This window comes from Crotalus tigris, unplaced genomic scaffold (assembly GCF_016545835.1).
Source record: "Crotalus tigris isolate CLP2741 ecotype Arizona unplaced genomic scaffold, ASM1654583v1 scf7180000017887.1893490, whole genome shotgun sequence".
In the NCBI taxonomy this organism is placed as follows: domain Eukaryota; kingdom Metazoa; phylum Chordata; class Lepidosauria; order Squamata; family Viperidae; genus Crotalus; species Crotalus tigris.
This window is the reverse complement of record NW_024096704.1, coordinates 1,417,047-1,430,156: the sequence shown is the minus strand read 5'-3', so window position 1 is coordinate 1,430,156 and position 13,110 is coordinate 1,417,047. Positions and strand designations below refer to the sequence as shown.

Sequence of the window (13,110 nt, the reverse complement as noted above, 5' to 3'; positions counted from 1 at the left end):
TGTGGAATGTAAATACATGAATAGACTACAGATTCTTCTTTCTCCATAACATTAGCATGCAAATGGCAGGAGAATCAGGATAAGTAAAAGGATGCATCAAACAATGCATGAATAAGCTGCAACAAGAAAAGATAACTGGTAGTTTAGACCAAACTACAGTGAAATCTCAATTTCCCCAATTTCCCTGGTGGTGTTACAAATTTTCCTTATGATTTATAACAGGAGGGTCAAACTGCCAGTCCGCGGGCTGGACGCGTCATGCGTAAGCCACACCCACCCATTGCCGGCAATGGCAAAACTCTCCCAATACGTTGTGTGATGTCACGTGATGTCACAAGTTTGACATGTCTGATTTATAACATGCATAAATTGCCTGATGATGTAATCAGATAAATAATGTGAATCCTTGCTATGCTGTCCTCTTCAGTTCAATGGACATTTCTGAATAAAAAAAAATAGAGTAACTGAAGTGAAGTAAAATGAGATTTCACTTTTTATTTGTAGTGGTAAAAGCCTCTTTGGACATTTTACTTCAGGAGTTAAATTAAAATTACTTGATTAACAGGATTTAGTCCAAGTTGGGAAACATTTTCTGTTGTATTTAAGAGAAAAATCTCTTTCTAACCAGGCATTACTTTGTATGAAAATCCCACCAATTATTTCAAGATCTGCCTGTCATTTCTTGAATGTATCCAGTTTACTACTGTGGCAAGCAAGATGCTGCACTGTGAAACATTTACATTTAATTTAATTTCCAACTGCTCTCTTCTATTTAAGGATGGAAATGGTAGTGCTGTTAACCCCAAATTTTCAAATATTATTGAACTATATGTGGGTTAAGCTGAAGGTACACAGTGTGAGTTACATTTTTCCCCTGCTTTGAAATTGCTGATTAAATAGAAAAAATGAAACGGAATTGAATACATTATACTGAAAAGTAGAAATATTTAATTTGTAAGGCTATGACCCTCTCATAGTGTAGAGGAACTATTACAGTGCACCAAGTTTGGTCTAATGATTAAGGCAGCAGACTAGAAAGCAGGAGGCTGTGAATTCAAGTTCTGCCTTCGCCATGAAAACCAACTGGGTGACCTTGAACCAGTCACACACACTCAGCCCAAGTCACCTCACAGGGCGGTGGTTGTGTGGAAAATAAGAGGAGAAAGGTGTATTGGATACGTTCGCTGCCTTGAGTTATTTGTAAAAATAAATAAAGGCAGGATATAAATAAATAAAAATAAAAAAATAAGTTGTTTTGCCAAATGTCAGAGTAGCAACTGTTTCTTTTGGATCCAGAGACTATGAGCACACCAGTAATTAAAGAAACTTTAAACTTTATTATTAATTCAAACAAACAGATTTAAAAAGCATAACACAAAAGGTACAGACATTAAGCAAAATGGTACCCAAATCTCTCTATAAGCTCTCAGGACCTTTTTAATAACGACAGCATAGATACGCCCTTAGGGCAACCAATTTTCACAGTACTTAATGCTAAGTTCCTACCAACAAGAACCCAAAGATTGTTGGGGAAGGGGGAAAAAACCCACCTTTGAGATAATTATGACCTGGATGACTGAGAATCTCCATGGACAGCAACCCCAAGGGTTTTGTCAAAACCTGACACCATGACTTCATGGCCATACTATAGTCACGAGGCTGCAAGACCCACCCTGCTCTAGGTGCTAGGTGACTCTGGGATGGGAACCAAAAGTCTAGAGATTTTCACAGATTTGCAGCTACGTGAGGATCCTCCTTTATTCAGCAAGCAAAAGTGAAGAAAATGCAGGTTAACTCAGAATGAGCTCTAAATTGCTAGTGGGAAGGGGGGCTTGCGTGGGTTGGTTAAGAGTCGGTGTTGTCTCTGGTTGTCTCTGTGGTTGATTTGGATTCCGAGGGGTTCGTAAGTTGGCTGTAAGTCGATGTGTCTGTTGATGGAATTGCTTGTGGAGTGCCAGGCTTCGATGAACTCACGAGCGTGGCGGGTGGTAGCGTGGCCTATTATTTTTATATTGCTCAAACTGTTTGGTATCGGTGTGGGTAGAGATTAAGGATTTGGGATTGTGGCATTTGACTGCCAGCCAGTGGAAGTTTATACAGGGGAAAAGATAAATCACAGTGATAAATCAAAATTCTCCCAGGCTAAAATATATGGTGAAGCCAAGAGGTACTGGAGGTAGTAAGCATTACATCATTTTGGGATGATAGAGAGAATTTAATTGACTCTTTAAATAGCCATTGAGCTACACAAATCTGCTGCACTTTTATTTATTTATTCTGTTTTTATTTGTACAAGTTGAGATCTTATACCCACTTTGTATTTTTATAATTATTATTTTTAATAAGAAAGCATTATGTAATAGAAAGAATTTATTTAAATTTAATCTGGATATTTAGAACCCCAAGCATAAAATGATGCATTCAACATAATGGGCTTGTTAAAAGCTGAAACTTTTTTAAATCTCCTTTTTAGAAACAACAAGGAAATTGATTTTGTTTCTTTAGAACAAGTTGTGAAAATGTCAGTAAGCATAAAAGAAGTAGCCTCTAGATGAGATGGACAGCACATAAAGCAAATAAATAAATAAATAAGTTGTTTCCGGTAATTTATACTAAAATTGCTGCTTTTTTTCAAGCATCCCAAATTCAGGTCTACTGAATTTCCTTAACTGAAAAACTAAATGAATACCCTGCTGTTATGAGTCAGCACTAGGTTTAAACTAGTATGTTTCAGTATGTTTGTTCATATTTATTTGGTAAACAAAGTAACATCTCAAGAAGATTGTGCGATTACATAGTATTTAATATATTAGATTATAAAGGAAGTTGTAACCCTGCAGAGAGCCTGGTTTTTCTTGTTTGTCTATAGTAGAGTGACATCTGCTGGAAGAATTGAGAAAATGATGATTATTATTTAGAATCCATTTCTTTTCTGGTTCAGGTTTTGCCATCAAAACCAGGGCTTTTTTTGTCATAAAACGCCCAGAACGGAGTTCCGGCACCTTTTTTGGATGAAACCTTGTAGGGTAGGCAAGGCAGGTTGTATGACGTGTGTGAGTTCCGGCATCTTTTCTTTTTACAAAAAAAGCACTGACCAAAATAAATATAACATTCTCTTACTATTATAAAGGCTTTACTAATCCTGCCAATTCTTTCCTAATCTGGTACTTTCCAAATATATTAGAGGAAAGTTGTGAGATTCCATATTGTGGCTATATTACTCAGTATTATTGACCTTGTAGGTTGGGGCACGTGTTGTCCATAATGAAGTTGCACCAAAAATGGATCCAATCTGAGTTGGTCACTGGGACATATAGAGAGAGGAGTTTCCTGAGAATGGGCTCAAGCACGAGTCCCAAAACTGGGAAGATTAAATCTCTGGTCCTGGTGATGGACTCAGATCCTGCAAAACTATCCTGGGACAGGTATATTTGCCTTCATTTGTGCAAAAGTGGATTGTTAATGATTCTATGCTTCTGAAAAAAATTAGAAACTACAGTTGGAGCAAAGTGTTGTAGACATAGTTTGTAGATGCTTGGATTATTTGCCTTCTATAGCTGTGACAGATTCCAGACCTTTGAAAGGCTATCATGTCTTGGGTAAATTATATAATTATTTTCCAGCATGGACTGCTGTGGCCTTCTAGAAGATGTTGTACAATACTCAGCATTACTCACATCAGCCAAAGTGGCCACAGCTATATGGTGATGAAATTTAGCAATTAACTGGAGAGACATGGGCTCTTAAATTGTCAGGAATATTACATTCAGGATTCTTACTAGTTGAGATAATTTTCCCATTGGTGCAGAATAAAGTATGTGAAACACCCTACTTTCTTTATTGGTCCTTGGCTGCTGCTTCAAAAAGCAACTTCTATAAAACTTTTGAACTTCATTAATTTTAAAAAAGACAAAATGTCTATCAGACTAATGTAATGGCACTATATAATTTAGGTTCATTATTAACATAAAAGGGAAATGAAAGTTCTTGTCTCTTTCAAAATTACCATGAAAATATATGATGGTATCAGTACAATTTTTGATTTGTGGCCCAGTCCATATTACATATTACAAGAGAATTGTCAGGCTCAAAGGATCAGGATCATGCATAAGTTCAGAAGATTTATTGCTCAAGCTTATACACAAAAAGCTAGTCAACTAGCATACAATACTAAATTTGTATTAGAAATGGGTCACCAGAATTCAAGATAGGTTGGACTTGAACCATTTGTGGAAGCATAACAACTATAGGCTGATGACTCACTTAACTCCGCCCTCCAGCTCTGCCTACTCTTCTCATCTATGAATATTGATATGGTAGACAAATATAGGGAAGGCTAAGAACCTCCCTAGGACAGCCAAAATGAAATACCTAAATACATATACACACAAGCAAGCAAGATGGAACAGGCTAGCCCTCTGATTAAAGTAAATGTTAGAATTGCCAACAGATCAAAATATTCTACTTTAATTTGCTACTTAATGAATTTGTTACATTGCATGTTAACTTGGGTTTTTTTTTTCAGAAAGAGTATTTCAGTAAATACTGATACTTGCTATCACAGGAAAAAAGGGTAATATATGACAGCATATCATTAATTATAACAGTGCAAGATTTATCATTAAATTGCTTCCATCTAATTACAATTGCCCCTGCACAGTTAGCATTAAATTGATTTATTTTTAGGTTACTCCCAGGTAACAGGGCTTTTATTGTGCAGGCAACACTACAGTCACAGAATTCTTCCTAGGGCCTACCTAGGTATAGTTTTTATTACCTTCCTGTATTTTTCCACATTTCCTCTCCTCTCCCCTCTTCTCCTCCTCTCCAATCTTCTCCCTTCCCCTCTCCCCCTTCCTCCCTTCTCCCCCTTTCTCCCCTCCTCTCCCTTCCCCTCCTTCTCTTCTCCTCTCCCTTTCCCTCTCCTCTTCCTCTCCTCCTCCTCTCCTCCCCTTCTGTCCCCTTCCCTCTCTCTCCTCTTCTTTGCCACTTAAAATGTATTATGGAAGCAAACGTTTAAAACGTTCATGATGTTTTTTGAATGGCAAAACAAAAAATCTATATGAAAACAGGCTAGAGCTTGGCAGAAATTTAAGACCAATATAAAAGGAATTTATTAGATACATAATGTTATGTTGCTAAATTATTATGTTGACCTTAGATTTTGAGTTCAGTTTTATATTTCACTGTAAAGTTCTCAAATGAAAGGAATAAAAACTACTGTAGCTTAAAAATGTACGACAAAAGAAAAAACTATTGGAAAGTGGCTATCTAACATAACTTAGATTTTTTTAAAAAAACACACACAATTTTTGCAAATTATTTTGCAAAATAGACTGTGGGGAATTACCAATAAGATAAATTTAGAACACAAGCAGATTTGAAGTAGAATTTTAAATTAAAAATACATTGTACTAAGTACATTGTAATTATTTCATGTTAAAGCGTGGTGTAGAACAAATTGCCGGAGGAAATGTTAGAACCCAAGAGTCAAATGAACAATCATTTTCTCAGGTGGTTTAAATCATGAGACTCTGGCATGAGACAGACTGGTTTTGTTTCTCTTTCCTGTTCCCTTTAGCTTGAGATCATCTATTCAAGTTATCCTTAGCGTATATATTTATTCATGAATAAATCCAACCCAAACAACTTTTTTTAAAAAAATATTCTTTTGTGTTAAATATATTTTTGCTTGCTCTAGCCCTTTTCAAATTGTACAGTATAGAAAAGGACAAAACCTTATTGGGAGTTTCTTGGGAGGTGGGGGGCAGATTAAAATCCAGCCTCTGATCTCTGCGTGCCACAAGTCTTCAATTATGCACTCTTCTTGCTGCCAAAATTTCACTGTTATCTTTCAACTGTGGAGTATTTAAAAAAAAAAAAAACTCAACAACTGAGGAGCAGTTCCGTACTTCTCTGTTCCAGTCACAGAACTGCACTCCAGTGCAAATGGCAGAGGCGGCAGATCTAGTTTTGTGGCTGAGACTCAAGGCTTCACATGTGCTAAAATGTGACTCGGAGCGCTTTGCTTTGAAGCCTAACCACAGCCAGGGAGCTGTAATTTCTGTCTTTGATTGCACCGACTTCACTTGCGGGTTAGGCTTTGCTTGGGCTTGCCTGGGTTGGCCAAACTTCAGCTGTAGCTCTCCAGTGGAGCCTTAGATGTGGGAAGTCTTCTGTCTCTGTAGCACATACCTGTGGTTTCTTAAAAGGAATCCTGGCGTGACCTGTTTCATATCTGCTAGAGAACTCCATTATGTTCCTTTAAGGCTCCAATCAGTTTATCAGTAGGAAATGGAAGGATCGTGTGTGTGTGTGTGTGTGTGTGTGTGTGTGTGTGTGTGTGTGTGCGCGCGCGCGCGTGCGTGTTTTAAGCTTAAAATTAAAGGAGGCAATGTTGATGCTGCTGTAAATTTTTATTGGGTGAAGGACTTCCATTCTCAGACTTAAGCAGAGACACACATTTAAAGTTGGCGGTACCCTCTTATAAAAATTAGCACTCACATTTTCAGATGTATGAAAAAGGGGTCCGTTAAGAATAACGGTGATGCTTGGAAAGAAAATCACAGCTATTGTCTTTCTGAAAAGGGTGGGCTAGAGAAAGACTGGACATTATTTTAATCTCCCCGCTTCAAAGAAAGGCTTCTGGGAAGAGAAAGGGTGTGGGTCGTGGGGACGGGAACCATCTCAACAGAAGAGCATTTCATTTCCTACAGCAAGGAATACTTTCCCTGGCTCTAACAGAGAATTGCTCTGAATTGCTCTGCTTGTGCTGTGAACTGCTGGCTTGGTGCCTGAAGGCTATTCCTCAACAGGAAACAGAATGTTTTAATGTAAGACTGAAAGGAAAACCTTCCCAGGAAGAGCAACCTGGACCAAACCTTTGAAAATCTGCGATGAAAAGGCCTAAAATAAATATAAAACTGCAGGGTTCTGTTTCTCCAGTGGTTTCTTTGCTTTTTTGCTTGGCTTCTTCTCTGTCCTCCTTAAAAAAGAAAATCCTTCATAGTTCCTTTTGATCCCCTTCTCTTCCTGGGCATATTTTTAAAGACAGAATCTGATGAGGCTTTTTAAAATAGTTATTATAAGACAATCTTTATGATGAAATTAGAATTAGGTGAGTCAGATGCACACCACTGCCGTTGAATGGCTGGTTTTCTTCCACAGAGGATACTGGAGTCTGCTTTTTCAAAGGTTTGGAAGACTTAATGTGAAGAAATAGTAAAACAAAATAAAATCTCTGCAAAGTAACCTCTTTGCATCGGTCATATGTTTATATTCATTCACAGTGGTGAATGTGGCATAAGGTAAACGTATCCTGCAATCTTAAAAGTATGATTAGGTTAGGTTTTGTATTCTTGAACAGTTATTTTCCTGATATATTTATAGTAATATGCTTTTCCACTTCCTCATCTGGCAGTTGTTTAGTAACCTAGAGTAAAAGTATAATGTGAATAGATGCAGTAAACACATTCATGTTAACTCTGTAATATATGATATCCTAAAACTAAAGTGTTTTCTCTTGGATTTGGACATGAATTTGAAAGATCAGTTAAGCGAGAGTATCTAAATTACTTGGCTAAGTGGTCTAACTTTACGTAACTAAATTACTTACAATCATATTTATGTAAAAACATGTTGCTATCCATTCAGACAAAAGCATAATAGATCCTTGATATATTATTGGGGCCTTTATTGGTATATCATCCAATGTTTTAATTTGGATTCCTGCATTTGATAGCCAAAATTATCCCTTCTAAACTGCACTGTGATTTGAAATGTTTTTTTCCTAACCAATGTGTCCAGATTCAGGGATCTGGTGATCTGCATTTGGATCATGTACTAGAATTTACCATCATTACTACTGCTTAGGAAGGACTATGTTTGTTATAAATTTTCATTTTAAAAATTACATTCATTTAATATTCAGTGGAATGTGATATTAGTTCATAAAGTTTATAGAGGTTTACTTCTGAATCAACACTGTCTTCTATTGAATACCTTGCTCAGCATCTATATATTGTTAACGTAAGCATTACACACAATATGTATTTGTTTTGGGATCTAGAGCTCCAAACACTTTTGTTTAGATCTTTATTTGTTAGATTGAATTCTAATTTGTTCCATATATTGGAACTTGTCATTGGACAGTATCTGGATGCAGATTTCTCATCTTTTGTATAAAGCAGAGTAACTGCCTCCATAAGGTTTATCAAAATCATATGAACAAATATGCAGGTGTCTTCCAGATCTTATCTGGCCCATGTAATCAATGGTCAGGCAAGCTGGGAGTTGCAGTCCAAAATGTAAGAAAGGTATCAGGTTGCTGCCCTTGCTCTATTCCAGCCTTCCCCATGTTGGACCCCCTTCAGATGCATGGATTCCAAGCATGATAACACTTAGATTGTGAAGGTTGTTTCAGACAGTGGTCCCCAACCTTTCTTGCTCTACGGACTGGCAGCAGCGGTGGCGGTAGCAGGGAGGGAGGGAATGGTTTTGCATGCATGCCTGCTTAGGCAAATGGACCTTCGCGTGCTTATCTGCCGCTTGTGTGGCCTGGTTCCCAATGGGCTGGTACAGGGCCATGGTCCAGGAGTTGGGGATCCCAGTCTAAGGTATTGCCTACACAGCAAGAGTATAATTAACCTAATGAATAATGCATAGTAAAGTACCTTGATATATAATTCTAAAATTTTTTACTGTATTGTTCTCTGCAGGTGGGAAGTGACACACATTCTCAACCTGCAAGACAAAGGCAGCGACATCAGGGCCTCTTCTTGAAATGGAAGCTTGTTAAAATCTCCCTGGATGTCCTTCAGCTAAACAAGCATATAAGGAGTATGTCTAAGGGTATCAAATTTTACCCTGATGTCACTGCTAAAGACATTGAACCATAAAGACAATCACTGCCATGTCCCTTCACCATCACAGAATTCCGAGCCCAACTCAAAAAGGAGAGCCAAGAGTAGCATTTCAGATCTTCCCCCTTTTTATCTCCACTCCGCCTTACACTCCTCCATTTGTATCTGCTATGTTCTCATTGCCGAGTCAGCAACAAAATAGCTCAGCTGTATTCATTTTGCTTTAATCAAAAGAATGATATAAGCCAGCAGCAGCAGCAGCAGCAGCAGTTTCCATCTTGCCCGTTCACACTGAAGGAACAAAATTAATTTCTTAAGGAAGATATTACCGGGTTTATTTAATGGTGCAAGAGGATGAATCTTGGTTTTCAGATTCTAAAGATAAACTTGAATGCTTCTATATTTTAGTTATTGCCTTGGTGTACATTTTTATTGACTTTGAGATTTTAAAGAAGCATTGAAATGCCCTCCCCAATGTTTTTTAAGGTTTTTAAATAATGCTAGATTTCTTTTTTCCTGTTGGAGAAGAACAAAGCATTTGGAGGATAAAGCCCTTTTATTTCTGAATTAACTATTTGTAACAGATAAAATCATTGTATACGTACACTAAACATGTGATCCACTTCATCTCTCTATACGTGTAAAAGCAACATACCTTATTGGATCTGTTTTCAGTAAACTCTCCTACTCACATATCTGAATTTCCTTGGTTTTTTTTTAAAGCCCAGCACTTGGATTATTATTACTTCGAATGTTCTGTATTTGTATCTGTTTCTGTTAGCCTGTTTAGTGGGATTTTATGCCAGTTGTTGAAATGAACATTGATGTACCCAATTTTTTTTAGTTTAAGGCAAAGCCTTTGCCAAAAAAAAATGGACAACCAATATATATTTTGTCATTCCAATTTGAGTTAATGTGATCATTTTTGTTGTTGTTTTCATGTTTTTTTTTTAAATAAAAGCTTTGTAATAAAATTACAAAATACTTATTTTTTGGGCTTGGTTAAAGTTAAATTGTTTGGTTCACTTTGTTTCATATTGTAGTTTCAGTGGAACCAGATGAAGTTAATTTGGTGGCATGTCTGCTCTTTGAAAATATGTTATGTCCACATAGCAGGGAAAAAAAATGCAATCCAATATTTTATTGATGAAAATTATCCTTCTGAATTCAAAGGAGCCCCCCCTTACTCTGCCTGCTTATATGAGAAATAGACACATCTAAGTAAAAACAAAAAGAAATAGCAATGGCAGATTTAGAGAAAAATAACTCTTGACACTAAACTTAATAATTCTGAAAAGGCCTGTGTTAACTGAGTAATTGAAGACTGCATTCTTCTGCACACTCATGGAAAGACCATGAACCTTCTGCCAGACATGGCTTGCCTTTATGTCTTTGTTGTTTAAAATTGATCCAACTTGTAACTTCTGGATTCTACTCTATTATATGATGGCCAGTTCTATGTCATTAGGTAACTTCCACTTTTAAATAATAAGTTAACCAGGCTTCTAGGTTTATCATGCACATTACCAAGCATTTACATAGTAGCTATTTTTTTCAAGAGCCTTCTGGGAGATTATAGAGCAGTGTTTCTTCTTCTTATGTCTACGGAGATTCTCAATCATCCAGGTCACGGTTGTCTCAAAGATGCTTTTCCAAAAGGCATCTTCTTTGGAAATATTTCTCTTCTCATTCAACTGGGCTTTCTTGGCTTCTTGTTTGAAAACACTGTGCTGCTTATCCAAAAAGCTTTTCAGTTCTGAAGAAGCTTCTTGGATAAGCATCAAAACATTTTCAAAGAAGAAACTAAGCAAGCCAGGTTGCCTTTTAGAAAGGCACCTATAGGGTTTTTTTATCCTTAACAACTTTAATGTGTGTGGACTTGAATACTCTCAATACTTGGGGAGCTTGAGTTGAAATCCACATATCTTATAATCGAGATGTGTCACTATAGAGCAGACATGTCAAACACAAGGCCCGGGGGCCGGATGCAGCCCGCGAAGAGGTTTCATGGGGCCTGCGAAGCCATCCTGGAAACAGTGAGGGAACGGCCCCTGCCGCTGCTTTGGCCCAGGCCCAGGTCAGCCGAGAGCCAATGTACAATTTTGTGGTGGCCCTCTATGCTGAAACACATTCAGTCTTAGATCCACAAGGCCGTCTACAAACAGTGAGGAACCAGCCCCTGCTGTGTCAGCCCCACCCCCTGGGTGCATGCTGGGGAGGTGTCACCCTTTGTGAGGAATGGACCATGCCTTGGCACTTGCCCCAGTCCCACCCCCTTCTACCAGAAACCTTCAGATCTGTCTCACTCCTGCCCAAGCCCCCACAGGCACCCTTGACCTGAATGATGTAGAGCTGGTCACACCCATCTAGTAGGCCACACCCACTCTATCCACACCCACCCTGGCCACACCCACCCAGCCCCCCCCAAGGGCAACCACAATGCTGATGCGGCCCTCAATGAAATTTGAGTTTGACACCCCTGCTATAGAGAAAAGGGCTATTGTTTTGTAGGAAGCTTTATCTAGAATAGATGTTACTGAGTTTTTGTGGGCTGAATAATGAGTTATGTCTTATTAGTGAAGGGTTTAAATGGGTGACACTTGACAATCTTCATAATAAACATTGGGTGAACAAGCAGTTAACATAGGGAATGATAGTTAAATCCAGTTGTTGCAAAAGTTCCATGTTGCAAAAGTTCTGACTGACTGACTTTATAAGATTCCAAACAGAGACATGCATGTTTGTTTCATTTACTTTAAAGGTGCATAACTTGAGATAAAGGGCTGCTTATGGTCTTCATTGTTGGCCCCAGAAACCCCCAAAGTACTCAGTTGTAATTTTCAATGTAGAGTTTACTATATTCATTTTTATGTAACCTTAAATTGTTTGTACTGCACTTACCCATTACTTTGCAGAATACAGGTCCTTAGAGATAATAGTGCATCTCCCAACACAAGTGGACTTTAAGCCAGGGGTAAGGCAACCTTGGCTCTTTTATGACTCATGGATGTCAGGAATTCTGGGAGTTGAAGTCCATGAGTCATAAAAGAGTCAAGGTTGCCTACCCCTGCTCTAAGCCCTCCCACTGAACCTTTAACTTTTGATGTATTCTTTTTCAAACAAAAGGTTACTCTTTAAAAAGGACAGTGGATCAAGCATTTTTTTTTAAAATTTGAATTTAAATTAAATTGATGAATATGGTTCCTTCCTAGGTTACTTAATTATTTCTCTTTTCTGGAATTATATTTCACTGGAATTTCTGGAGTTATGCTGGGAACGTCTGATGAGCATTTTCATTGCTCCTACATGCTGTTATTTTCACAGTGGCACAACTGATTTTCAACTGAAGGCCTATGAACTATAGATGCTTGATAAGCTTCTCAGTCTACAGCTGCATGTCTCTGGGGCTCTTTAGTGAAGTTCAAATATGCATCGTCTCTGTCTGTTCTTGCATTTTAAGTTATGCTGCAGTGTGGATTTACTGGCAAATAAATGCCTTGCAGCTTTCAAATTACCTTTGCAGAAAGAAGATATAATGTTTTTAAATATTTGTACATATTACAAGTTTCCCTTATTCAACTTCTCTTTTTGTTGTTAGGGCACAGTACTGAGAACTGCAGGTAATGACTCAACCCGACAACTCCACCAATAGACTTAATCTTGATTTATCATTTCTTTGTAATATGAGCAACTTCCAGGGAGTTGAGCAGTACACATGCTTGACCTTAGAAAAGAACATTGCATAGTACATATATGGGATCAGTCTTCAACAATACCCATTAATATAGCCCCATCCTCTAACCAGGGGTCCCTAATCCCTGGGCTGCAGACGGATCGCGGTCTGCAGCCTATTGGGAACTGAGCAGTGTAAAGGGCAGGCATGTGTGCAAAATTTCATTTGTGCATGCATGAGAGCTCCCCTTCCCCCCCCCACACACACCCGCTGCTGCCCCCACCACTGCTGCCAGTCCATGGAGCTAGAAAGGTTGGGGACCATTGCTGTAAACAGTTCCTCCTTATGGCATTTTATTCTTTGCAGTGTCCTGAATGACTGCACTGTTTTCCTGTCTGCCGTTCTATGCAAAAAAGAGGACCAAGAGAACGAAATGAGACAATGTTCTAAGTTCTAACCAGTACTATTTTGAGTGTATTCCGCTCTAAGTAGCTAATACCAGTTTTGCTTCAATAAATATGATTTGCTATTTGACAAAAGCCCAGCCACACTAAGAGATTCATACAAATTCAGTAC

At 38.1% G+C, this 13,110-nt stretch overlaps 1 protein-coding gene across 5 annotated transcripts in view; it reads left to right on the top strand.

Annotated features, from left to right (window-relative positions):
• The window catches only part of LEF1 (lymphoid enhancer binding factor 1), a 124,554-nt gene extending 113,555 nt beyond the window's left edge, over positions 1-10,999 (top strand). For all 5 annotated transcript variants that reach the window (XM_039344025.1, XM_039344024.1, XM_039344023.1 and 2 more), the window contains one exon: positions 8,718-10,999. In XM_039344025.1, coding sequence (XP_039199959.1) covers positions 8,718-8,728 — 11 coding nt within the window. In that variant the 3' untranslated portion in view covers positions 8,729-10,999. The remainder of the gene's footprint in view (positions 1-8,717) is intronic.
• Positions 11,000-13,110: the final 2,111 nt, after the last annotated feature.